The sequence below is a fragment of the Muscardinus avellanarius genome (genome assembly GCF_963383645.1).
Source record: "Muscardinus avellanarius genome assembly, chromosome: 1".
NCBI classification, from domain to species: domain Eukaryota; kingdom Metazoa; phylum Chordata; class Mammalia; order Rodentia; family Gliridae; genus Muscardinus; species Muscardinus avellanarius.
The window spans coordinates 202,107,874-202,135,320 of record NC_137786.1 but is presented as its reverse complement, the minus strand read 5'-3'; the positions used below and the strand labels follow the sequence as shown (position 1 = coordinate 202,135,320).

The following is a 27,447-nucleotide window of genomic DNA, read 5'->3' as shown; positions in this document are numbered from 1 at the left end:
ATAATTAAAGTTTCCACATCAAAACTAGTTTTTCACCCACTATCCCCTTTCCATTCCTAGAAATAAAATCTTTGATCTTTGTCAACCTATTGCCATTTGAAATTTTCTTTCTTTGACACTGTTTTCAGTGATTTGAACATTTTAAACTTTAAAAATGAAAGGACATATTTGTCTTCAAAGAACATTCCTGATACGTAATAGCTGATGTGTGACACTATTACTTTTAGGATCAAGATACACACTGTTGATCTTTTCATGTTTTGGGGGGTGAAGTAAGAGGACACATTCTAATACCTACCATCTCTATAAGATCTGAATCATAAATCTCAAAACTAAGATGGTAGTCCCATTGTCATATAAAACTATTTTATTTAGATTTTCAAATGGAGAGTTCATGTAAATATCTACCATCAAGATCTTAAGATGACTAACTACTTGTAAGAACAAGTAATTTTTCTTCTTTTTTAAACCGATGAAGAGGACAAATGGCATGGCTATTCATATGCATCTTTACAATATTATTATGAATATGAAAACTGCAAATATGCTGATCATACATTCTCAAAAGATCATTTTAATTTTCACTTGCAGAAGTACTAAAAGTACAAAATAATAAGAAATAAAGCAATGAGGTAAATGGATGCATTTTTCTTTCTCTTGTTCCCTAGAAGTTTGAAATTCAACTAAAATCTAGAAAATCTAGAGGACTTGGTTATATTGAACTACTGTCCTATGAATCTGACCTAATCCAGGGTCACATTTAGGATAGAAGATTCCAAGACTGAGGAATTCCAGGGATTTGGAATTGTATTAGGTCCTTGAATTACATCCTGAAGTGGCTGGCTTTAGCCTTCTCAGCTTTTTGAGATTCCACTTCTTTACTTATTTGTTCATTTTTTTTTTTCATTTCTACAATTAATGGGTACCAGGGACTTTCCATAAATGGAAATTATTTTTTCTGCTCCTAAAGATCCTAATTCCAAAGTCTCCTCTAATTATTACCCAAATCTTCCTTCATTATCGTCCTCTTACTACTCTGAAATAATTTAATCATTTCTCTTAGATTCCCATGTCTTTTTCATTCATGACTTTGTTATATATAGCATTTGTCAAAGGATACAGAATGACTGGCTTGTACAGCTTACAAGTATATGAGAACCTTGAAGACTGAGCTGTCAGCATACTCTAACAATAGTACATGTAGTAGTAGTGACCTAGAACAGTATCATAATTAGAGAATAGGTCTAGAACGAGATTATTAGCTTCCAATTCCTACACTATTTGACAAAAGTCAAAGTATCTAACCATTCTATGCTTCAATTTCTTCATCTGTAAAGTGGAGACAGAACAGAACCTGCCTCTGGAGTCACTATGAAGATTAAGTGCATTTTCATTGGAAGAACAACAGAGACACACTGGAAAACCATCCAATTCAACTGTAGATTTTATTTTATTTTTAAAAATTTTTTGGTGGTACTGGGGTTCCTGGAAGCCCTTCTACCTCCAGGGTACACTCCCAGACCTATTTATTCTTTTTTTTTTTTTAAATTTGGAAACAGGGTCTCTTAGGCCAGTGCGGCTGGCTTCGAACCTGTGCAATCCTCCTGTCTCTGCCTCCCAAGCGCGGGGATTACAAGCGTGCACCACCACGGCCGGCTTTCAACTGTAGATTTGACCACACCATTTTTTAAAAATCAGAGTAGTAACTGAACACTCTAACACCTTTACTTTTATTTCTTAATTGTGGAAATGTTAGTATGAAGAATACTTTTGGGGTAAAGATTATGGAAGCAACAATAGGCATATTATTAAATAATAAAGTGATGACAAATTAGCTTAATTTCATCAGGAAAAAGCATATGTTCCTATTAAAAGATGATGGCAATGACTGTTTCTTAATACATGTTTTATTTATTAATTTTGAAATTGTGAGGGTTTCAGCATTAATAATATTTTGAAAAAAGTTGATTTCAGATACAAGTTGGGGCATGAGCCATCAATTCAAATCACCATTCACATTTTTTATTCAATTTATAAGATACTATGTTAATGTGCTAACTTCATGCCACCTTAAATTATCAAATGACATTTCATAAGTAAAATTATTTTTGTGGATAGAAATTATTTTTGTGAATGGATATACTTATTATTATTATTTTCATACTGGGGATGGTATATTGTGGATATTCACACTCATCTTTATTATTTTTATATTTTATTTTGAGACAGAATTTCACTAAGTTGCTGAGGAAATTGCTAAATTGCTGAGGTTGGCCTCGAACTAGCAATCCTCCTGTCTCAACCTCCCAAGTACTGAGATGACGTGCCCTGCTGGAAAGATATACTTTATGCATTTCAATGCAGAAAAAAGATGATTGTCCTTCTTCTTCCTGAATGGCCAATAACCCCTAAGGGAAAAATAGCTTGGAATAAAGTGATCAAACTATCAACAGATCATTCTGCTTAGCTAAGAACAGGGAAGTGGAACCTCACTATGATGTATAGTTGCAATGTACCAATAAAATAATTTAAAAAAGAAAGGAAAGATCAGAGAAGGTAACTGACTTACTCAAATCTACAGGAAAAATAAGTAGCAAACCAGTAACAGAATCTGAGGCATTTTTAAAAATTCCATATCCTCCGGAGTTTCACCTTTTTAAGCAAAGGACTTTGATGCTTAGGTCTTTTCCTTTCTTCAATAGGAAGGGCAGGGTACAATTGATTCTGATGAATGCCTAACACTTATGCATTTTTTAACCTCTGAACTTTCATTTTACTTTGGCTGGAAATGTACACATCATTTTATTGATTTGTTTGTTCAACTAAACAAGCATTCATTAAGCTCTGGCCATGTACCCAGTTCATGAGTCAGAATAAAGGTTACATAAAAGTATCAGTCAAGGAACAGTTATACATTTAATCAACATGAATCACAAGTATCTAAGAAGCTTCTCTCCCTTCTTTTCCCCATTTAAATGATATTGTAAGTTTTTTGTCACCTTTTGACTATTGATGGATCAGTAACTTGTAAATTTAATCTAAATCTCCCTGATCTGAAAAGTGATTGGCATATTTCTTTGAACTCTGAAACAAATGCATTTCTTTTCTTTTTCTTTTTTTGCCATACTGGAGGTGGAAGCGAGGGGCATTCTACCTCCAAACTACACTCCCAGCCCTATTTTTTTTTATTCTTTATTTTGAAACAAGGTCTCAGTTGCAGAAGGCCTCACTAAGTAGCTAAGGTTGTTCACGAACTGTGATCATCTTCTCAGCCTCCCAAATGCTAGGATTACAAGTACGCGCCACCACGCCTGGCAACAAGTGAATTTCAATACTGGTTTAAATGAAACATAATTGGCATGGTTATTTTTGCTAAACAAAAATGATAACAATCATTATGATAACTGTTATTCACCTCTATTTCAAGACAAGAATGATGAGGTCTAGAACTGCTCAAGTGTGTAGAGAAAGCAAACTGTAGAACCAGGCCTTGAACTAAGATCTTTATACCAAACTAGATTAGCATTTAATTGTTAATTTTCTTTTCTATAACCGGAGAGTGGAAAGAGCGTTACAAAAGGAAAAGCACTAATATAAACACATGGGTCACTGAGTATGGCAGATGCCTGTAATCCCAGTACTTGGGAGGCTGAGAGGAGGGCTGCAGGTTTGTGGCTAGCCTTAGCAATTTAGCCAGGCCCTCAGCAACTTAGTAAGACCCTGTTTTAAAATAAAAGGTCAAATAGGTTGAGGGCACAGTCTAGAGGGAGTATGTTCCTAGGTTCAATTCCCAATAGCACAGGGGAAAAAAAGTTACCCAGCCTCCTAAGGAATATACTACAACATTTTATTTCAAGGGATATTAGAATCTACCTTCTTTTTAAGACTATACATATCAAATATACATCAATTCTGCAAAATCCAGAACTACATCCATACTTTTAAAATGAAGTGTATAACTTTTCTTCTTCCTAAAGGTTTGAGAAGTTTTGTATAACTTGTAATTATTATTATTTTTTTTACAGTACTGGGAATGAAATCCAGGGGCATTCTACTGCCAAGCTACACCCTCAGCCCTATTTTTTATTCTTTATTTTGAAACAGGGTCTCACTGAGTTGCAAAGGGCCTCACTAAGTAGCTGAAGGCTGTCTGCAAATCATGATCTTCCTGTCTCAGCCTCCCAAATGCTGAGATTACAAGTGTGTGCCACCAAGCCTGGCTTATTAAATATTTTTATTTTATCAAAATATTATTCATAACATTCCTAAAAACAGGATAAGAATATGTATTATTTCAACTTAAGATGAATAAACTCATGAGTTACTGTGAAGCAATGTAATTTTTCCAATTTTCCAGCAAATAAGTCTTAATGTTGTTAGAACATATTGTTATGAGGAAGATTTCCTTTTTATGACCTCTGAGCCTGAACAATTTTTAAAAATTATGCTGATGCTCTCTTACTGAATCCAAATCTTGTGCTGTCAGAACCTTCCTGATCTAATGTGCATCTTGTTAATGTTGTACAGTAATGTTGGGTAAGTATTTACTAAATGTCTCCTGTGGGTCAAATACTATGCTAAGCACTGGGAGGCTGTGGGAATGTGAGAGATATGGTCATACCCTCATGGCGCTTATAGTTGAGAGCATACTGCCCAATAAAAATATGGTGAGACCTACATGAAATTAAAAGATTTTCTATGTAGCCACATTTATAAAATAAAAAGAAATAGGTAAAGTTAATTTTAATCCTGTATATAACCCAGTATATACTAAATATTATCATTTCAACATATAATGGAGATAAAGTTATATGATATAATTTAAATTCTTTTACAAAACTAAGTCTTCAAAATTTGATATGTATTTTACATTTATGGCACTTCTTGATTTGGAGTAGTTACGTTTCAAATGTTCTTTGGGTACATGTAGCTATTGGCATTGGTGTTAGGCAATATGAGATAAGGGGAAAACTTAAGTAAGCGAACCCTAAGGTACAGCATGATAGATGCCACAGGAAATGCAGGGCTACAGAAGCACAGGGGAGCGCATCTCAAGTAACCCACACAGGGCTAGAAAACACTCACTGGGTGGGCAACAATTCAACTAAGCTCTAATGGATAAGCCAGAATTAGGCAGAGAAAAGGGTGAGATCAGGGCAGGGAAATGGGAAAAGCAGCAGAAAGGTCAATATTCTAGGTACAAGAATACCTAAGGCTTGCAAGTAAATGACTGTAGTGTATTGGAAAGACTGTAAGAGTTGTAGTATGGCTGGAATGGAGATTACTACAGGGAAATAGAGGTGAAACAAAAAGGCTGTATCTAGATAACCTTTTTTTTTTGAGATGATAAAGCATCTAATTTGGGGTTAAATGAGTCAGGTCATTTTCAACTCTCAAATTTCTCACTTCTAATTCTTCAGCTATAACAGTATCAAAATAAAAATTATGCTTAACAAAATGTGATTTGTTAGTTATAAATTAATTTTTAGAGAAAACTGTATATGTGTTGAATATTTAATTTAAAATTCATGGTTATTTATTCTGAATAGTATATGCATGAACACATGTAGTAGTAAGAACACAGAAGTGTTACAGGCTGTTTTGGGAATTATAAACTGCTTATAAATGACTACTTTTGTAATTTTCAAAATAATTCACAGTGGTTGCAAGTGCTATATTACAACTAGGAGCCTCAGATCTATATTTTGGATTTCCCATGATATGAGATAGTATTGAACTATAATTATTTATACTAGAAAAAGGCGCCAGGCTTTAGGTTTTATATCTTACAGAATATCACCTAATTAGAGAATTCTACCTAGTATACTGTGATTCCAAATAGTTCATTGTCCTACCGAATTATTAGCTTTATTGGGAAGCAAAGAAAGTGACTTAACAGTTTCATCAAAATACAGGTTTTAATATGTGTCAGGAACTGTGTTGGATATCTTATAGAGTTCTTTATAGTCTTGAACATATTAATATAAATTCTTAGAACCAAAAAGGAAATGTAAAGAGTCCATACATATTACAGCTTCCATACACACACACACACACACACACACACACACACACACACACACACATATATATATATATTCGATCCAGTATATGTGTGTGTGAATATATATATATATATATATACATATATATATATATAATGATAAAGATACTGTTTAGCAACTATACTGGATTAAATAGTGTCTCTTATCATCTATGTGTACCCAGAACCAGTGAATGAGACCTGATTTGGAAATAGGATCTGTGCAGATAATAAGGGTTAGACGAGGACACACTGGATTAAGGGTGGGCCCTAAGTCCCCTATGAGTGATGTCTTACAAGAAGGAAATTAGGCCACAAAGATAGATGCATAGGGAGAATTTCAAGTGACTATGAAGTCAGAAATGATGACACATTCACACGCCAAGGAACACCAAGAATTTATGGCACCCACCAGATGCTAGGAATAGTTAAAGAAGGATTTTCCCCTAGAGGCCTGCTGACATCTTGATTTCCGACTTCAATACTCCAAAACTGAAATAATATATTTTTGTTTTCTTAAGCCACCAAGTTGGTAGTATTTTTTAATGACAGCCCTAAGAAGCTAATGCAAGAATCCTCCCATTGCTTCCCACATTCTGTAGATGAAGTAGCTCTCATAATACACCTTCACTTGATGTACTTGACAGGTTAGCCAATTCTCTGTTAAACAAACTGTCTGAGGGTAGCATACTAGTCTATAGTGTTAATGTACAGTCCTGCTCCATCAAAAAAGCTGTGTGCTTATAGCTAACCCATAGTGCTTACTACTGTCATTACATAATTGAATCAATTATTACACTAACTGATGAAATATGAATGTGAAAGGAAAAACAGCTGCTGTTTCCAGGAAACCTAAGGTGGAGACATTGGAAACTCTTGATAAACGTGAGTACTTTAAGAAATGCAATCAAATTAGGTGTGAGTGAGGCAGTTACAAAAGTCTGAAAACAGTTTCAAAATCTAAGAACAAAATATACATTCAGATTTCTTTGCAAATGCCTTTAAATTCTTAGTTCATTTTAGTTAAATTGTAACCAGAGTTTGTAAGACATATATCATTGTTATGGTTTCTGTAAGAATGGACTTTATGGAATTGCAATTAGGAACCAAGCATACATATGTACTTGTATAGATTCTGTAATCCCCTACTTTTATCAGATTTTCTATTAACCATACAATCATAACAATCATATACAATCTTTTAGTATAACTAGACATATACATGCTATGTTTTATTGAGTTATCTGACCATATAATCTATTAATTTATTAACTTTGTTAACAGAACTCTATCTGATATGCTCCTCATTGTATCTTTTGTTCTTAGTTTGCAGCAGCCTTTCTCAAAATAATTTTAAATAAATAAGAATAAAATGAAAAATCTTCTGTTTTCTTCTTTCCAAAAATCATATAGTCATCAATAGAGTAGTCATAGGCTCATACTGAAGACATAAAAATGGACTCACAGAGAACTCAGTGCTTTAATGCATTTGCTAAAATGAGGTTTTACTTATCCATCTGTAAGTATTCTTGCTTTTATTGTGTCATTTATCATAATCCTAATATGTTTTACATATTATAACCTTGCTGAAATTACTCATATTATTTCTATGGTACATGTTCATATAATCTCTATCTACTGTCACAGTGTTATTCCTCCATGTTTACAGACCAGGATTCAGGGATGAAATAGTTAACTTAATTTCTTAAAGACAGACTCTCAGTTACATATCTCAAATTCATAGGCTTCCATATTCTAGATTAATACTAATTCTCTTATTAATTAAGTCAGAATTTTGAACAAGCTGTTGACTCTCCTGAACCTCAGTTTTACCAGTTATCAAATGAGGTTTTTGACAGGACAATCTGTAGGGTGCTTGTTGCTGCTAAAACCTCATTTTAAGTACCAGAAAAATTTTGGATTTTGCTAAAATCCAGAAAAGCGACTTCTCACTGTTTTTCTTTCTAATATGAAAAACAGAAAACAAGATACACACTTACTTAAATGATAACAGAAAAGATAAGATGGAGTCATGTTAGGGAGTGTTGAGTGAGAAGAAAGAAAAGGTACACAAGATAGAGGGTGATTTCAGTGCCAGGACACTAGTATAAACTCTTTCTCTGGGGAACCCAGGAGAATTCAGCTTTTATTTGCCTAGAGGAATCTCAATGATAAGCTGGAAGGCCTTAAAGTGTGCAGCTTAAAAAAATAAAGATTTGGTCCACTCTTCATAATAATCTGAATGTACTTATAAGTAAATTTCATTCCTTAAACTATAGATAATATTAGATATATACTGCACAAAAATTTCTTAGTTCTACTTCTTTAAAGTACTCAATTAACGTAATAGGAACCACTAAAAACATCTTAATACATTTTTTGGAAATAAAAATGATATAGGTTTCAAATGGTCCAACAGGATAAGTAACTTACCACTGGAATTCTGTTAGATAACTGAAGGGGTTGTATTTTTACCTTGAAAAACTTTCATCTGTGAAACAACTTCAGCTTCAAACAGAAAGGCTATAATAAAGCACCTCCTAGCTAGATTCAGGTTCAAGAGGTTTATGGTAGCAAACAGCAGAAAAGATGAAATGTTTCAATAAGCCCCTCAGGCTGATTTAGTTAGCATTCACAAAGTGGAATAACCTATACATCACATACCCTTTGTTAGCTGGTTATTTAGAATAGATGTATGAGTCACTGAATTTTATTTTAGCAGTTGAGCAATGCAATTCTCCTTTTGCCTAAAATATTAAAATGCAGAAATATGAAACTAAGAGATGTGATGTCAAATCTTATATAGGATGCTTATCAACCACTGTGATGGATCAAGAAATTCTTTTGCTCTTTTGTTATTATGTTTTATCTTGGCAGACACAAATGATAAATTACCTCATATAAAAAATCTATTATTTATACTACTCAACAAACTGTGTGTGTGTGTGTGTGTGTGTGTGTGTGTGTGTGTGTGTGTATTTAATTGTGTGGGGGCAAAACGTGTTAGAGGAGAAGCCTGTAAAACCAAAAGAACTGACATTAGAGAAGGATAGGCAAGATTCTACCCTGCATGATTTCAGGTACAAATGAATCCCACTGGGAGTCATAGGAAAGACAGAAAGAGAAAAAAAGAAATATCTAGCTCTAGATATGTCTTAAAATGTATATTTTTTCTCTCTCTCGGTGTTGAGAATTAATGAGGGTACCTGCGACAATGCTGGCAAGCTGCTGGGTTCTGATGATAGGGTATATGCTGCGTGCTTGAACAATTGCTGAAGCAATTTTCTTGGCATGCTTCTCTTCCCCGTATGTTCTTAGGATAGATGCAAGTGCCTGTCGATCTAAAGCATTCACAACATCAGCAGCAGTGGGCATGTCAGGGTACCTATGCATAAGAAGAGCCAATTAGTTCACTGACGTCAGTTTTCAGTGACAAGAGGTGAATCTTCAGAGCACTGAGACAAAAAGAGTCAGGCATACACAAAACGCAGACTTGGAGAACTTCTGAGGTTTTAAAGTCAGAAACTAAAATCTTATATAGATGAACTCAGTTTTCCATTTCAAATACTCACCATTATGGGTATGGGGGGTTGTTTGTAACATTCATCAAAGTCAAGACAGCAGGAAGTTAAAATATCTTACTAACCTTTAGCTCACAGAAAAGTTATTATTGCCCTTATATTTTCCTTGAACTAAAATAATGGAAAATGTTTAGACTTAAGTTGTTTGAAGTTTCAGTTACTGCATGAAAATGTGTGTGTGTGTGTGTGTGTGTGTGTGTGTGTGTGTGTGTGTGTGTTTTGAAAAGACAAGGATTGCTGATATTTGAGCAAGCCTAAATCTCAGGAACTTAACTACATTAATAGCTGTGCAGTAACTACTTGTGGGAGAAAAAGTTGAACGTAGAAAGTCTATATAAGAAAATGTTTCTGGTCAGTGTTTCCTCATAAAACTAGAACAACCTTAATGGAAACAATGTATATTATTCCAAATGTGTAATAATGTTAGCTCAAGCATCCATGACAAAATCACTCTGGAAGAAAACCTAGAAACAAACAAACAATACTGAATAAACCTAAATAGTAATTTCTGATAAAAGATATAAAGAAAACTCAATGTTTTCTCATGAAAATGATAGTAGCAGGAAATAAGATATATGCTTTTCAACCATTCCAGTTTAGAAAAATGGACCAAAGCACAGGGCATGGTGGTGCACGCTTATAAACCCCACTTGGGAGGCAGAGACAGGAGGATCACACAGGTTTGAAGTTAGTCATGTTGGCTTAAGAGACCCTGTTTCGAAATAAAAATATAAAATATAGGTCTGGGAGTGTACCCTGGAAGTGGAAGGGTTTCCAGGAACCCCAGTACCACCAAAAAAAAAAAAAAAAGAAAGAAAAAAAAAGAAAAATGGACAAAAGAATTCTAACTGATGAACTAAACATGACATAGAACAGCTACTGTCCTAAACTGGAATGTTGGACTGGTTATTGTTACCATAGTATGAAATCTTCTAAGTAACATGGGTATGGATGGTAACTTTAAGAATCAAGGATTAACCTAAGTGGGGTTGCCAAAAAACATCAGAAACCCTTCTTGAAATTTAGTAAACTATACTTTGTTAACATACTAATGCCTTCAGAACTAAATCTTGCTCTAGGCTTGTCCCCTGTTTTGACATGTCCTTCAACTCTTTCTCCCTTCCCTCTATGTGTCCTTTCCCCTTCCTTCCTTCCTTCCTTCCTTCCTTCCTTCCTTCCTTCCTTCCTTCCTTCCTTCCTTCCTTCCTTCCTTCCCATATATGATGATTGTTTTGTCTGGTTTCCATGGCACTCCCATATCAATGGGGATCTCATAAAGTAGCCTTAATATGCACCTCAGAGGGCTTTTGTTCTTCAGCTTTCAGAATGAAGTTCTGGTCTTTAGAGTCATACTGATCTTGATTAAAATCCTGGCCTTGATACTCTTATTACATAAGATTTTAAATCTACTGGACCCTTACTTTTTAAACAGCAAAGTAATAATAGTTATCTCACAGAATTATTAGAAAAAGTAGCAGTGAATGCAATTGTAAATATAAATAGTATAATGTTTGGCACACAGAAGATGTTTAATGAATGGCAATATCCTTTATTTTCCCCATCCATATATCTGGCAGTCATCATTTTTGGCTTAAGTGAAAAAGATCCCTGCTAGACATGGAAAATAGCCCAGCTCTGTCAGGACAAATATATCATAGTATGGATGTACTTAGCAGCCGTTCAGAACACCTTTCTAGTTTTTTTTAATATAATTCATTTGTTACCTTGTAATTATACATCATAGTGAGGTTCAAAGTCAAACAAACATGTATGCACACAGTACTCAGAATGATTCCCTCCATATTCCAAACCACTCTACATTTATTTTTTATTTTTAATTACATAATTACACAAATACATTCTCATTATACCACTTCTAACAGAGGCATAAATAAGGAAAGTCATCTTTTATTTACACTTCCGTCCTGAAACATCATGACTACTTTTATATCATTCACCATTAATATGCTCTTAATAAGCATCCATTTATTTCTTTTAATGTAATTTAATATACATATGTACACATACAAATACATTTCTAAACTATGCCACTTGGGCAACAAATGTTCTTCACTCAGTAGTACGATTTTTTTACATACTTTCCTACTGAAATCTATTTCATTTAAAAATGTCTAGTGTTTCAAAATTTAGATAGAGCATAAATATAGTTAGACATTCTTTTACTGGGGAACATTTATATCATTTCTCATTTCCCACTCTACTTTTAAATGAGAAAATTAAAAGATCACTTTGGTCAAGTAGAATTCAGTGGACAAGAGGCATGATTTTATTTTATTCTTTTATTAATACAGAATAGTAGCACAGTTTCTTTACTGCTACAAGGCAAAAACAAAACAAAACAAAAACAAAAACAAAAACAAAACTCTGGAGGGCTGGCAGGCTAGCAGGCTGCTTTGGAATGGGCATTCCTGTGGTGACTCCCTACTTAACAGGCTAAGAGATTTCATCTTGTCAGTCCAACACATTTCATTGCCTTCAGTGACTAAACTCACGTGAGAAAGAAAATATTAACAAAAGTGTCAATTTATTGCATTCTAAAATATAGCAGAACTAGACTTTCAAGTCTATGCAGCTGTTAATTTTTTTCTGCTATATGAGAAGGCTTTTATAATCTAAGAGCTGTTGTTGAAAGTGGGATCAGGATAGAATAAATTACTTTTCTTTTTGGTTCTGGGGATTAAACTCAGGGGCAGTTTACCACTGAAGTACATCCTATCCCTTTTAAAATTTAATTTTGGAACAAGGTCTCACTAAGTTGCTGAGCCTGGCCTTAAACTTCTATCCTCCTGCCTCAGCACCCAAGGTAGCTGGAGATTATAGAAATGTGCCATCAAACCTGGCTCAGTTAAATTATTTTTTAAGATTCCAGTGTTAAAAGGCAGTTGGCTAAGAAAAGCCTCTTGTGTTCATCTTTATCACAGGAACATTATCACCTTCAAGGACCTGACAGGTCATATTTTTTTTACCTTTGATTCCCTTTGTCTATAATACCACTTGGATTAGCACTGTACATACTTGCATCTCTGACTTTCCTTTTTCCATGAATTCAACTGAATCAGCTTCCTCTTTTTGAATGTCACATATTCGGATCTGTTAATATATCTTATTAGGTTAGTCTATGCTATCTACTTGGAAGCCATTTGGATTTTTAAAATAAATTTGTTCAACTCTAATCTCATCCATTAAGTATTGAGCTAAAGTTTAATTCTACGGGGCAATCTTATTTTCAAATTTTTGGAGAAGAACCTCAGAGACCCTGATTTACAGACTACAATTTGCTGATATGTCTTGATATTAACAATATGGGGATATACTACTATTAACTAGAAGCTTTGTTCACTTTATTTTTAGAAAGGATACTCCATAGCAAGACAAAAAATAGCAGAAATTTGTTTGACATTTTGTTATTTCTGTAAAACCACCTCAATCTCAGAACATGAGGATATATTTGACCTTTACTATTAGTCACTGGTTTCTAAAGAATTTTCATTATTTTCTTTTATGATGACCTTCATTCTATGAAGGCCAACAACATATGCAGAAGAAAGTTTAAGACTAAAAGACAACAGGATTCTAACAAATACCGATCACAATCAAAGTTAACAAATCATATCACAATTGGGGAAAAGGCTATATGTGCATATAATTATTAGAGAATAAATCAGTTTGTGGTAGGCATGATGTAAGTGAGAAGAACATTGTTAAGCTTTAGCTATTGATTGTTCAGACCATGGGCAAGTGCTAGATCCAGATAGTCACCAATCGAAACCTTTAAAAATAATTCAGATAAAAAGGAATTATTTCCATACTCTCCTAGAAAATGACCCTCCTTATGTTATTTAATGCATATGTGTAATTATCTGAATAATGGAGAACAAACAGTAGTGTTCCCAAAGTGGTAAGGAATGAGAAGGAAGTATAGCAGATATCCTATGCAAAGTATTGAGTTTGATGTGCCATGCATTACAGTTTCTTTCAAGAAGGTTCAAAACAAAGTCATTGTAGGACAAAGCACACATTTGCTGACCTCTAGAAACCTTGCCTTTTTTGCAGTATTATTATTGAAAGAAAATGCATCAAATACAGTTCTTTTTGCTTCTCACAAGAGACATTGTTGTACATGCAGGAAAAAAAATGAAGTCATTGTTTTAGGATCATATCTATTTTATTAGTAATCTAAAAGACCATGGTGTATCAGTGAAAAAGATAACCAGCAGGGAAATTATCCTTCACAGTACAATGTGTAAAGGCAGTGATTATTTTTCTCTTAAAATTCCAAAGTCAGAGAAATAGTGAAGTCTATAATAAGTAGCAAACAAAACTGATTTATTATGTATGGGTAGTGTTAGGTGTGGGTGTATGATGGGAACTCTGCAGTCTTAAAAGGAAATTAAATTCACAGTGTTTATGTGAAATTGATTTTTTTGTTGTAAGAAGAAATTCGTTATCAATACTTACCTGCCACCATCCATCCTCATGTCCAAGGGGCCATCCTTTCGAAGGGAAAAACCTCTTTCAGGAGCATCAAGTTGCATGGAGGAACACCCCAGATCCAAAAGAACTCCATTCAAAGTCTCTGGCTGCACTCCGGCTTCCATTAATAAGGTTTCTGCCTGGCTGAACTGGCCTAGCATAGCTCGAATCTGTTTGCTGTGAATAAACCCAGGAGATGGAGGAAACACTTTTGTTATACTAAAGTCTTTCTTAAAGTCTATAATCCCCAGTACTGCAAAAAAAAAAAAAAGTCTACAATCAATGGACAAGAGCACATCCTATTATTAGATAATTTAGCTAATAAATATTTACTGAGTGCCAACCACATATATTTAGCATTATAAAGACATGTGGATACGGAATCTATACATCACTGGTTACAAACCTGATGATTTGATTTAAAATAAATATCTTCTCACTAATAAACAAAATTTATTATATAATTTTGAGAAAGTATATAATACATTTATAAATTATAGCAATTTCTTTGTCAGAGTAGGCTTTTAATTTTATCTTTAAAGTCTTCCCAAACTATAAAATAGAAAAAAGCAACACGTGCTATTTGATCAAAATAATTACTTTAATGAACAAGCCAATTTAAGTATGGTAAGCAATAAGTCATATAAAGAAAATGTGTTACATATACATAATGGAATACTATTCAGCCATAAAAATAAAATCCAGCTATTTGAGAAAACAGGGATGGACATGAAGATCACTATGTTAAGTAAAGTAAATCAGGTATAGAAAAACAAATACAACATAATTTCACTCACATGTGGGATCTAAAAGAGTTGATCTCAATGAAGTTGAGAGTAGAACGATGGCTATCAGCAGTGGGGGAGAGTTTGGGGGATGGGAAAAGGTTGATCAATGAACACCCGGGTTAAAATTGAGTTAGACAAGAGCGACAGGTTCAGGTGTGCAATTGCACTGCATGGTAACTTAAGATAACAATAATAAATAATGTACTGTACATCTCAAAAAACTGGAATATTTTTTAAAGTTTTTACCATAAGGTGATAACTGAAGAGAAAAATTATGTTTAGCCTGATTTGAACATTATTAAATGTATACATGTGTCTAGAAATCACCTGCTGGCCTGTTTATATGCACATTTTTATGTTTATGAACCAGAAAAATAAAGTTTAATTTAAAAATTGCCCAGTGCTATGTGCATATATGTTCCTATTCCTCTGACCTCCATTATGATATTCAGATAATATACCTATAAAAGAAGATAAAATTAGGAAAGGCATGTCAAATATGTTCAATCCAACCATTTTAGCTTTTTCCATGTTTTTCCTACAATTTAGAACAGGGGTGCTTTGCAGCTACACATTTTTGGGAATAAAAGTCTGACTGAAATAAATGGCACCTTGCAGAAGCAGTGTTTTAGACCTCAGCAAGAATTCTGAAGTGAATGGAGCATTCAGAATCAACAGACAGGCAAGGAATTAGGATCACCTTGTAGCTATATTAATTTTCCTTCCTACACAAAGCGAGATGCTGCCTTCAGGGTTATTCAGAAGCCTTAGGGCAAGTGGCATTCATATTAGAAGGGGACAGAGGGAAATTTTGGGCAACAATCTAAAGGTCTCATTCCTCCATCTAAACGTAGATGGAGTTTGGATTTCAGTTGTGTTGGAGAATTCATACAACATTTACTTATGTGGTTTATGGCAAAACAGTTTATCAGTAATTTTTTCTTTTTTTCTTTTTGCAAGTGTGGGAATGGAACACAGGGGCAATCGACCTTCGAGCTACACCCCCTGTTCTATTTTTTTTTAATTCTTTATTTTGGAACAGGGTCTCACTGAGTTGTGGAGTGCCTCACTAAGTAGCTGAGGCTGTCCACAAACCACGATCCTCCGGCCTCAGCATCCTGAATGCTGGACTATGTCCAGCAGTAATTTTTTCTTAAACTCTGATGGAGAAAGTGATTTTCAGACTCACTCACAAAGTATTTGTTGAATATCTTCCATGTGTCAATGATTATACTATTTGGAATATATATAAAGAATATTTGAAGATTAGTAAAGTAAAGCTTTTTGAGCTTTGAGCTAAGAGGAATAAAATGTACTTTACATAATAATGTGATGGGAGCTGATGATAGTGAAATCAACAAGTTTCCCATTTTTAGAAAAAAATGCTAGTACTACCATTAGGACCTAGAAATAATAGAATCTTAAAATTGGAAGGCAAATCACAAGTTGTTTATGCTAATAACTTATATTTTAATATTTCCAGAATCTGACATTACTGGTGGAGTATAGGAAAGGAGAAACATTGTTTATTTATTTATTTTTTATGATTAAAGATGAATTTTTTTCTTTTAACAATTTTTTATTGAACATAAATAGTATACATTTAAACTATATTTGGTGCCCTCTCCCCCCTGCCCCCATTTTCCCTTCCCCCCTCCCACCAATGGTTGTCCAGGTTAACCATGTCTTATTCATAATTTTACACATGTTCAGGTGTAGACCCTCATTAATCAAGATCAGCCTTCCTCCTCTCCTATCTTTCCATGCAAACTTTGCTGGTATTTCCCCTCCATTATCTGGAGTCCCACTGGTATCCTCTGTGTTTCCTAGAGAAACATTGTTTTAATTGCCTCTTTTTCACTCCATTGGTGAGAAGGAGTTCTCATTTGAAGGCTATGCAGGTGGGCAAACAGATACCTCACACTGGACAGAAGAGAGTGAAAGAAGTTTTTTCATCAAATAAATTCATAACCTAGTGAAGAGGTCCACATTCAAAAACAGAGGGACAACAGGGGCGATGGGAAACAAGTGTAGTACCATCGAAAGTTTGGAGTGTCTCCTGATTCCCACCGGAGGATGTGACTGGCTTGTCTGAATGCAAGCTTGGAAGCAACTAAACCTTGATCAGGGATAAGCAGAAATGGTACCAGATTCTTGCAAAAGAACATTGTTTGGCTAGAGAATCATGTTTGTAAGACCAGAGGAGAGAGAAGAACTTGTGGTTAAGTCATTTGATAAAAACACTTTATACATATATTAAAATATAAATACGTATATTTTTATTGTACATGCTAAGGATGTAGCTTACTGGTATAGCATGTACTTAGTATGCACATGGTCCTCCGTTCAATACCCAGCTCCACATAAAAACAAAACCACACAAAACAAAAAGCTTAAAAAAGACAAAAAAAATAATTCACTCTTGTTTTGTTACACAGTTCTTTTTTAGTTAATAGCTATTTTCTATTTCTATAACTTTTGTTTCTAGTATTATATTCTGAAAAATAAGCTGAAAATCTATCCCTATATTCTTTCACACATCTACCTTTAGCTATTGTAAGGGATGCTTATCCTCCTCTTAGTGGCCAATTTCTCTGTTCCAACAGGACCTCAAAATTTCAGACACATATCTTGGGGAAAAAACTGATAATATCTATGTTGATTTATATGTCAGCTGACTAAGCTACAGGACCAGTTACTTAATCAAATACTAATATTGATGTTACTGTGGTTAACATCTACAGTAATAAATGTTACTACAGTAATAGTAAATGTTAGGGATATTACATGTAAGAATGTTGGGGTGCTTCCCCTTGCCAATTGATAGGTCTTAGGACCAAAATATAAAATTTCCCAGAAAAAGAAGAAACTCTGCCTCAACACTGCAACATCAGCTTTTACTGGAGAGTTCCCAGCTTGCTGTTTTTCCTTACATATTTCACATGTTAGACTCCACAATAAATAATGTGAGCAAATTACTTGAAATATATTTCTTTATACCCATCTATTACATTTCTTTATGTCAAAAATATTTCTCTAAAAATATATTAGATTTATATTTACTATATAACATACTTTTATTTATCTTCTACCAGTTCTGTTTCTCTGAAGAATCCTGTAAGATTTACTATCTCATCTCGAGAGGTAGATTTTTATTACATGCTTTACTTTGTACACGTCATCAACGGGCTACTATAATTTGTTCAGAGATTGGTATGTGTCACAACTCTGTCCAATCAGATATAAGAAATATTTTCTACTTATTTAAGGAAAGCAACATTCTCCTTTCTTCTATTGAGCAACTGGGTGTGGGGGTATTTCTGACTCTCTCTTGATAAGAAGGAAGTATATATTCCTATTATGGCTGGTAAACCAGGAGATATCTTGTTCCAAAAGAGGGAGAGTGGCAGCCAGGTTTATCTCAAGCCTTAGATGCAGAATAGAAAGACTGATTAATCAGGATCTCAGATTGCACTGCACCTAGAGTCCAACTTGCCTCTGAACTTTTAAATTATATGAGCCCATAAACTACTATATTGAAACCAATTAGATTTTTCTTTCTGTTACTTTCAATAGACAACATTCTAACTACTAGGGCTATCATACTGTAAACTCCTCTTTTCTTGTTTCATCAGCCAGTCTCCATATAAAAAAAAAAAAAAAAACTTTAACCAGGCTGTTTGCTCTTTTATGAATATGTTCCAGTTTGCTTATTTCCCTAAATCTGAATTCCATAAGGATCACAGAATAAAGTAAATTCTTGCCTCCCGTGTTCTAGTTATTATATTACTATAACTCAAGAGCAAATAGTTTTAAAATTTACTTCTCTGCCTTTATACAACTTTGTCTTTTTCATGCTGCTAAGCCTAGTTCCTCCATTTTATACCTGAGCAGGTTTGTAAATTTCTTTGAATTAATTACATTGTTTCCTACACATGTTCTTCAGCTCTTTTAGGATTAATTTATTATCTTTAACTACAAAGACCTTTCTTAAATGGCAGCAAAATCCTCCAACAGATTAATATTGTCCAGTCTTAACTCTTCAGGCATTATGGCTATTATTCTGCTTGTAGCTAATATACTTGTACAACAAATACAATCTCTTAGAATTCTTTCATTCCCTCAAATTTAACTCTTTAACATACAATATTCATGTAGTTTCATACCTGACTATAATAAAAATATAATCTTTGTGGTATAAAACTAGCAGTAATTTATAAGTATGAGAAGATCAAATTTAAAAAAGTAACCATGATTCAATTCCACAAAACAAATTATGTGTTTAAGGCAGAGTTTTCTGATGCTACATTAGCTATGTATTTCTAAAATTTGATTTTTCTTAGAGGAAAGGAACCATCGATAAAATTTAATGACTAATCTGATAAAAATTCAGATTCAGCATCAGATGCTGTTTGTGGAGTATCTTATGTATGTAATATGTTGAGGCTAATTTTCCTGGGTGGGAAAACTCCATAACTACTTTTTTCTCCCTTCTTTTCCTTCTTCTTGTACTCTTCTTTCCTTCTTTTGCTCTTTCCTTTCTTCCTTCCCTTTTTTTCCTTCCTTTTTTCATTTAAATTTTAGTATTTTTGCAAGCACATTTTAAAGATGTTATAAAACAAGTAGCTGAAAATATGTGTTGGCAGAGAGGATCATGATAAGATGATCACAAAAATAGGGCCTAACCAAGATATTTAGACATAACCACAAATGTACCATTTGTTCAAATCACCATCATTATAATTGTTGTCACCCTATGTTCTCCAGGATATAATCAGCACATGCTAAATGAGAACGTTCCTGAAATACAACCCCCCAAAAGTCAAGGTATTTAGCAGCAGAATGCAAATAACACCTTGGTTGTGGCTGGCCACTTCTGAAATTATTTGGCTGTAATAACTGTTGTTTATGCTGACTATGATGAGTTATCTGCACATGGAGTACACATTATAAGTCTGTTTTACTAGGATTAAAGTACTCTAGTATAAATTTGAAGCTGGTAATATAAATGTATTATTTACTGTGCACTTGATTTAGGCCTTAAGAAAATAATTCTTCTTCTAACTGTATATAATCTAATGGTAGAGGTAGAAGATAAATTACCCAAAACTTATAAAAGTAGATTCAACTCACACGGCTGAGCATATTATAATGTAAGTACTCATCTATCTTGGCTTTAGAAATCCCAAAGTACCATGTTTTTTTTTTTTTTTTTTTTTTTTAACTGGGGATGGAACCCTTCTACCTCTGGGCTACACTCCCAGACCTATTTTTAAATTTGGAAACAGGGTCTCTTAAGCCAGTGAGGCTGGTTTTGAACCTGCACGATCCTCCTGTCTCCACCTCCCAAGCACAGGGATTACAAGTGTGTGCCACCACACTTGGCAATACCATGTTTTTTAAAGATACACATGATAGAAAAAGGTACTTTCTACTTCCCAGAAATAGTATTCAATTTTATGGAGAAAAGACTTATTGTGTGGAGTCAGATTGAAAGAAAATGGGGTTCTGGTTAAAGCAACTTAAAAATATAAACTATGAATACAAAATTTCAAGAAAAATTATAAGTTTGGAGCCTTTCTTAGACTATGGAAAAATTGCTATTATATTTGTCCTGTTATGATTTAACATACTTCTATACTAAAAAACAGCATTAAATAAATGTTTAAAGTTATTATATACTTCTAATCTCAATTACTGTAATAACAGTGCCATAGTATGCAAACATTGTAAAATCCAGACACGTTTAACTGGCAAAAACATCAATATGGTTGATGAATATAATCAATAATGATGGTCTTGATTTTCTCCAAATCACTTAGCATTTGCTATGGAAAAGCTACATTAAAATTCAGTAGCTTAAAACAACATATACTGACTCATGATTCTATGGGTCAACAATGTGAGTTGAGCTCAGCTGGGTGACTCTTTTGATAGTAGGTTGACTAGCCCTAGTTGGTTCCATTTGGCCACATATTGTGCAGTTGACTGGGATAAAGATGGTGACTAAACCATGTCTCCAACATTTAAGTGGGTAGCCTCTAATCTTTTAGATTCTCTTTTGCTAACTGCAACATTTTTATTGTAGGGCTGTTTCCTTTTAAAGGTATGGCAAGAAATATGTCATTGTAGTTGGCGATTCATACTATAACACAGAGGTAGACTAAGGAGCTAGGTTCTAACACCAAAAATATAAACCTAGGCAGAGATTAAAGTGTAGTGGGTGACACAGAGGTCTGACAAGGGGTAATATATGATAATTTGGAGAGAGTAGCATCTTAGTAATATGGGTTCTGTATTCATGCTTGCATCAAGGAAGTGTGCCAGGAAATGGGAGGATTCTAATTGTTGGCCAGACCTTCTTAAAAGGAACAAACTATATGTTATCAAGGAACTGATGTTTGAAGTATTCAGAAAGGATAAAGGAGACGATTCAGTAAAAAGAATAGAGTAGAAATCTTTCAGAAATGGATCAGTGACTAAAACTCGGGTAATATAGTCAGAATTAGCAACAACTTGATGCTTAAGTCACATAAACTACAGAACTACAGTTGAGGCCACCTTCAATTCATCATTAAAAACTCTGGTGAAATATGAGGAAGGGCATAGTGGATAGATATGCAAAGAGTTCTGATCATACAGATCAAAGAGCCACACAGAACAATAGAAATCAGGAATGCACTAACATTTCTCAAGAAGCTGCTAAGATCAGTACCCAGATGGTCAATGAAATTTGTTTTTTTGAATTTAAAGTGAATTAAATTCAGAAGTTATTCCATTATAAACCTTAATAATTCATTTTTCATGTACATTTGGAGACATATGTAGGTGATACCATTCTATAAAAGAAAAGGGCAAAATCAAAATACCTTTTATTGGGGGGTTTTGCTTACCTGATTCTAAACTCTTCTCACATCAGTAATGTGAATGCTAGTATACTATTTATTTACCATACATTAAGTTTTACTGGTCTGTAGGTGCAAAGCAGAGGCCATAGCTGGTTTTGCCATTTCATTTTGCCTCTTCAGCAAGGGGTTTAGAGTAAGCCAACATAGTGGATGAATGTACAGTTCATATTTTAGTAATGCTCAGAGCAATCATTTGTACAGTGTTTTCTGTGGGTCAGAACATGTGCTAAGTACTTTACAACTAATTATTTTATCCTCACATATGTAACAGATATTCTTATAACTAATAGGAGTTGCAAATATAGCTCAAAATTTAACAGTACATTTCTAAGATATAAAAATAAATATCAAATGGACATTCTATTGAGCAACTACTAAAGTCTGTTATTTTTAAGCACTTGAAATGAAAATAAAACACATAAAACCCCAATGATAGTTCAACTTTCATTTTAGAAAATGAGAACAATATATTTAGAAGCCTCCATTTTTGTATAAAGTAGTTTAGCTTGATCTGACCAACCATTCCACTAAGAGGAATAATAAAAAATTAGATAACTATAATTATCTATTGATAAAATCAGAAAGCTACAAAAACATCTAACTCAGGAAGAAAAAATGGAAGAACAAATAAATGAGTCTAAAACTCAAGTAGTTCTTCTTCATAGGAGCATAACTTTGCAAGTGGAAGCTGAGTGCTAACAATCTGAGATTCACAGGACATGGGAAAAAAATATGAGAGTTCAGAACCCATCAAGGTGGCTATGAACGGAAAATAGCACAGAGTTTCAGATGGGACCCCAAGTTCTAAAACTAGGATAAAACTAGTATAAACACAGACAAAAAATAGATTGCAATAGTACCAAAGTCCACTTTCCCACTGCTTATAAAATTAGAGTGATATGGTCTTAGGTAAATTGCCTACCAGAAGCAACAGTAAATGGCACCTGGAAGAGGCTATCTTCCAGACTCTCTAACTCCAAGACTTTTCAAAAACAGTATGTGAAAAAAAAAAACAATATCTGATAGATATAACAGATATAGAAGTAAGACTAAATCCAACTTCTAGGATACATAATTGAAATATACATACAGAATACAGAAGTTATTAGAATAGACTTCAAAGTAAATAATTAACTTGCTCAAGAAAACAAAGAATAAATTAGATAATTTCAGCCCAAAATGATTCTAAAATAAAAAATCCAACTAAATGGGAAAATAAAGTGATAATAATTAAAAACAGAAATTCAAGAGTTGGAGTTAAGAACAGCTTAGAAATAAACTACTCCCAAAAGAATAAATCAAGGACATGAACTATTTTCAGTTCCAGGAAGATAGTGCCAGAGAAAAGTAGCATTTTCCTCTGGCAACTATACTACAAAGCCATTGTAATAAAAACAGCATGGTACTGGCACAAAAACAGATACATAGACCAATGAAACAGAATAGAAGACCCAGAAACAAGCTCACACAATTTCAGCCAATTAATTTTAGACAAAGGGGCCAAAAACATATACTGGAAAAAAGACAGCCTCTTCAACAAATGGTGTTGGCAAAACTGGTTAACCATATGCAGAAAATTGGAAATTAATCCCACTTTCTCACCCTGCACAAGAGTCAATTCAAGATGGATCAAGTATTTAGAAATTAGACCAGAGACCTTGAAGCTTCTTGAAGAGAGCATAGGTCCAAGACTGCAACACAAAGGCACAAATAAACACTTTCTCAACAAGACCTCAAAGGCACAACAAATTTAAAGGTGAATCAATATGTGGCATTGCATGAAACTGAAGAGCTTCTGTTCAGCAAATGAAACAGTAAAGAACCTCAACTGAGAGCCAACAGAATGGGAGAAGATTTTTGCCACCTACACCTCGAATACAAGAATAATATGTAGAATATACAGAGAACTCAAGAAACTCAACACTAAAAAAACAAATAATCCAATAACAAAATGGGCAAGCGAACTAAATAGACACTTCACAAAAGAAGAAATTCAAATGGCCAATAAATGCATGAAAAAATGCTCAACATCACTGACAATGAGAGAGATGCAAATCAAAACTACCCTGAGATTTCACTTAACTCCAACTAGAATGGCAACCATTCAAAACAAACAACAACAAATGCTGGTGAGGATGTGGAGAAGTGGGAACTCTAAAAGATTGTTGGTGGGATTGCAAATTAGTGCAACCAGTTTGGAAAACAGTATGAAGAATCCTCAGAAGAATGGGAACAGCATTAAATAAATGTTTAAAGTTATTATATACTTCTAATGTCAATTACTGTAGTAACAGTGCCATAGTATGCAAACAATGTAAAATCCAGACACGTTTAACTGGCAAAAACATTTAATCCAGCAATACCACTTCTGGCTATCTACCCAAAAGAATGGAAACCAAACTACCAAACTAATATATATGTATTCATGTTAATAGCTGCATAATTCACCATAGCCAAACTATGGAACCAGGCAAGATGTCCATCAACAGATGACTGGATTACAAAATTGTGGGATATGTACACAATAAAATTTTACTCAGCCATTAAAAAAAAACTCTCAATTAAATCATATTCAGGGAAATGGATGGAACTGGAGGACATTATGCTAAGTGAGATTAGTCAATCACAAATAAGAAATCAGATGCTTTTCCTAATATGTGAAAGCTAAGGAGGAATGGGTCATAAGAGAAAGTCTAGATGAAAAATAGTTCTCAAATGTGGAACAAGACAACCTAAAGAGGGGATGGAAGGGGGAAGAAGAAAATGATCTAAAACACACAATGTACTGAAACATATCGAAGTCAACCATTAAGCCAAGGAAGGGAAGGAAATATGGGGAGGTAATGGGGTGGAAATTGGGTAGCGGATAAATGGGTGATGTGTACACGTATGTCCACCCAAGTTTTTTACCCCAATATGATGTATGAATATAATGTACAAATAAAAATTAAAAAAATAAAAAGGAATAATTTGGAAGATAGAGAAAAGGGGATAAACCACAAAAACAATGAGATCTAGCATAGGTATAACTGGAATTCCAAAGAAGAGAAAGAATCAGGCAAAAGCAATGTTGAGAGGATAATAATGGTCAAGAGTTTTCTTTCTTTCTTTCTTTCTTTCTTTCTTTCTTTCTTTCTTTCTTTCTTTCTTCCTTTCTGGTACTGAGGATGGAACCCAGGAGTCTTCTACCCCTAGGTTATACCCCCAGACCTATTTTATATTTTATTTGGAAACAGAGTCTCACTAAGTAGCTGAGGCTGGCTTCAAACTTGTAAGATCCTCTTGTCTCAGCCTCCCAAGTACTGGGATTACAAGTGTGTGTCACCATACACAGCTAAAATGATTAAAGATTTCAAACTACAGACTCAAAAAGCACAATAAACTCCAAAGAAGATAAACATAGATACAGAAAACAAGTATATAAACAGTAGGATCACCAAAGTAAAACTTGAGAAGACAAAAGCACATTATTACTATTATTAAAAACAGGTAAAAAATGAACAGCTATGGGACAATATGAAGCATCCTAACTTACAGATAAAAGGCATTGAAGAAGGAATATAGGAACAGACCAAGCGCATTCACAATCTCTTCAGAGAAATAATTTTAGAGAATTTTCCAAACATGGAAAGAGACTTGAATCTTCACATCCAGGAGACATACAGAACACCATTAAGACAAGATCAAAGAAGGACCTCCCCATGCCATGTAATAATCAAAATGACCAACACAGAGGCCAAGAAAAGAATCCTAATAGCAGTGAGAACAAAAGGACGGGTGACATATAGAGGCAAAACAATAAATATCACCTGAGACTATACAACCCATGTCATGAATGAATGCTTGGAGAGACTGATATGATGTGATTCAGACTCTGGGAAAAAACAACTTCCAACCAAAATTGCTATCTACAGTAAAACTGAGAAGCAAGTGTTTCAAGATAAACAGAACCTCAAAAAATTCATGAATTCAAAGCCAACAATAGAGAAAATACTTAAAGAAATAAACCAGAAAGAAGAAAAAAGAAGCAGACCTCAGAACTAGAGAAGAGATGAAGTTGATCAGCAGGGCATCTAAGTAAAGAAGAATAACAGGATACTAAACAGTAGACAGAACACAAAATGACAGGAAGCAAAAGTCATATTCCAATAATAACTCTGAATGTAAACGGACTTAATTCACTAATCAAAAGACATAGATTGGCAATGCAGATTAAAAAATATAATCCAAATATATTCTACTTGAAGAAACGCACCTTACAGCCAAAGATATTCACAAACTGAAAGTGAAAGGATATAAAAAGATATACCATGCTAATGGAGACCAAAAACTGGCATGGGTAGCAACGCTGATATCCAACAAAACAGACTTTAAGCTAAAACACATCAAAGACACAAAGCAGGACACTCCCTGTTGTTAAAAGGAACAATCCACCAAGAAGATATAATAATAGAAAATGTTTATGCCCAAATTTGAGGGCAGCCACCTTTGTAAAACAAAACCTTCTGGACATTAGATCTAAAATAGACTCAAATATAATACTATTGGGAGACTTCAACTTACCTTTCACACCACTAGATCAATCTTCAAGGCATAAGATGTGTAAAGACTTCAGAATTAAAGAAAACTATTAACCAAATAAACCTAATAGACATATACAGAATATTTCAACCAGGAACAACATAATACACATTTTTCTCAGCAGCCCATGGAACCTTCTCCAAAATAGAGCACATCCTGGGCTACAAAACAAGCACCAGCAAATTCAAAAGATGTAATATAATTCCCTGCATCTTTTCATACCATAATGGTAGAAATCAACAAGAAACCCTAAAGAAACTATTTAAATGTATGGAGATTGAATGATACTCTATTGAATGATGAATGGGTAAGTAAAGAACCTAATGACACATCTCAAGGACCTAGAAAGACTGCAACAGTGTAATTCCAAAGCCAGCAAAAGGAAGGAAATTATTAAAATCAGAGCAGAAATAAATGAAATAGAGAATAAAAAACAATTCAAAGAATGAACAAAACAAAAAGCTGGTTCTTTGAAATGATTAACAAGATTGACAAATCCCTGGTCAAACCTACCAAAAGAAAGAATCAACTCAAATTATTAAAATCAGAAATGAAAAAGGAGACATCACCACAGACAGTGAGGAAATTCAAAGGATTATCAGAAACTATTTTGAAGATTTAAACTCAAATAGACTTCATATAAAACATCTAGTGTTCCAATGGTTGGTGGTAGTTTCCTCCATTAGATGAGTAGAGAGCTCTTTAAGGATTCATTTGGAACTTAGCACATGCTACTTTGTAATTCTATTTATCTGTTACACATGCATCCTACTATTTCTGCAATTAGTGTAAATCTCTTAAGGGTCCTATGGACTATAACATATGCAATTTTTTTCAATTCCTCCCTTCCATTCCTTCATGCATTCATTTAGTGGCACTGGGGATTTGGAGATTGAACTCAAGAGTATTATATGACTGAGCCTTATTTTATTTCATTGTGACACAAGGTCTCATTAAGTTACCACAGAGTCACCTACCATCTTCCTGCTTCAGCCTTCTCAGTACTGGGATAACAAACGTGTGTCACTGTACCTGGCTCCAAAAGATTTTTT

The 27,447-nt window shown here is 34.0% G+C and overlaps 1 protein-coding gene across 1 annotated transcript in view; it reads right to left on the bottom strand.

Annotated features, from left to right (window-relative positions):
• The window catches only part of METTL15 (methyltransferase 15, mitochondrial 12S rRNA N4-cytidine), a gene marked incomplete at both ends in the record, with an annotated part of 228,223 nt that overhangs the window by 23,892 nt on the left and 176,884 nt on the right, over nt 1–27,447 (bottom strand). The window contains 2 exons of the mRNA XM_080710304.1: nt 9,250–9,428; nt 14,104–14,295. Of these exons, the coding sequence (XP_080566430.1) occupies nt 9,250–9,428; nt 14,104–14,295 (371 nt within the window). The remainder of the gene's footprint in view (nt 1–9,249; nt 9,429–14,103; nt 14,296–27,447) is intronic.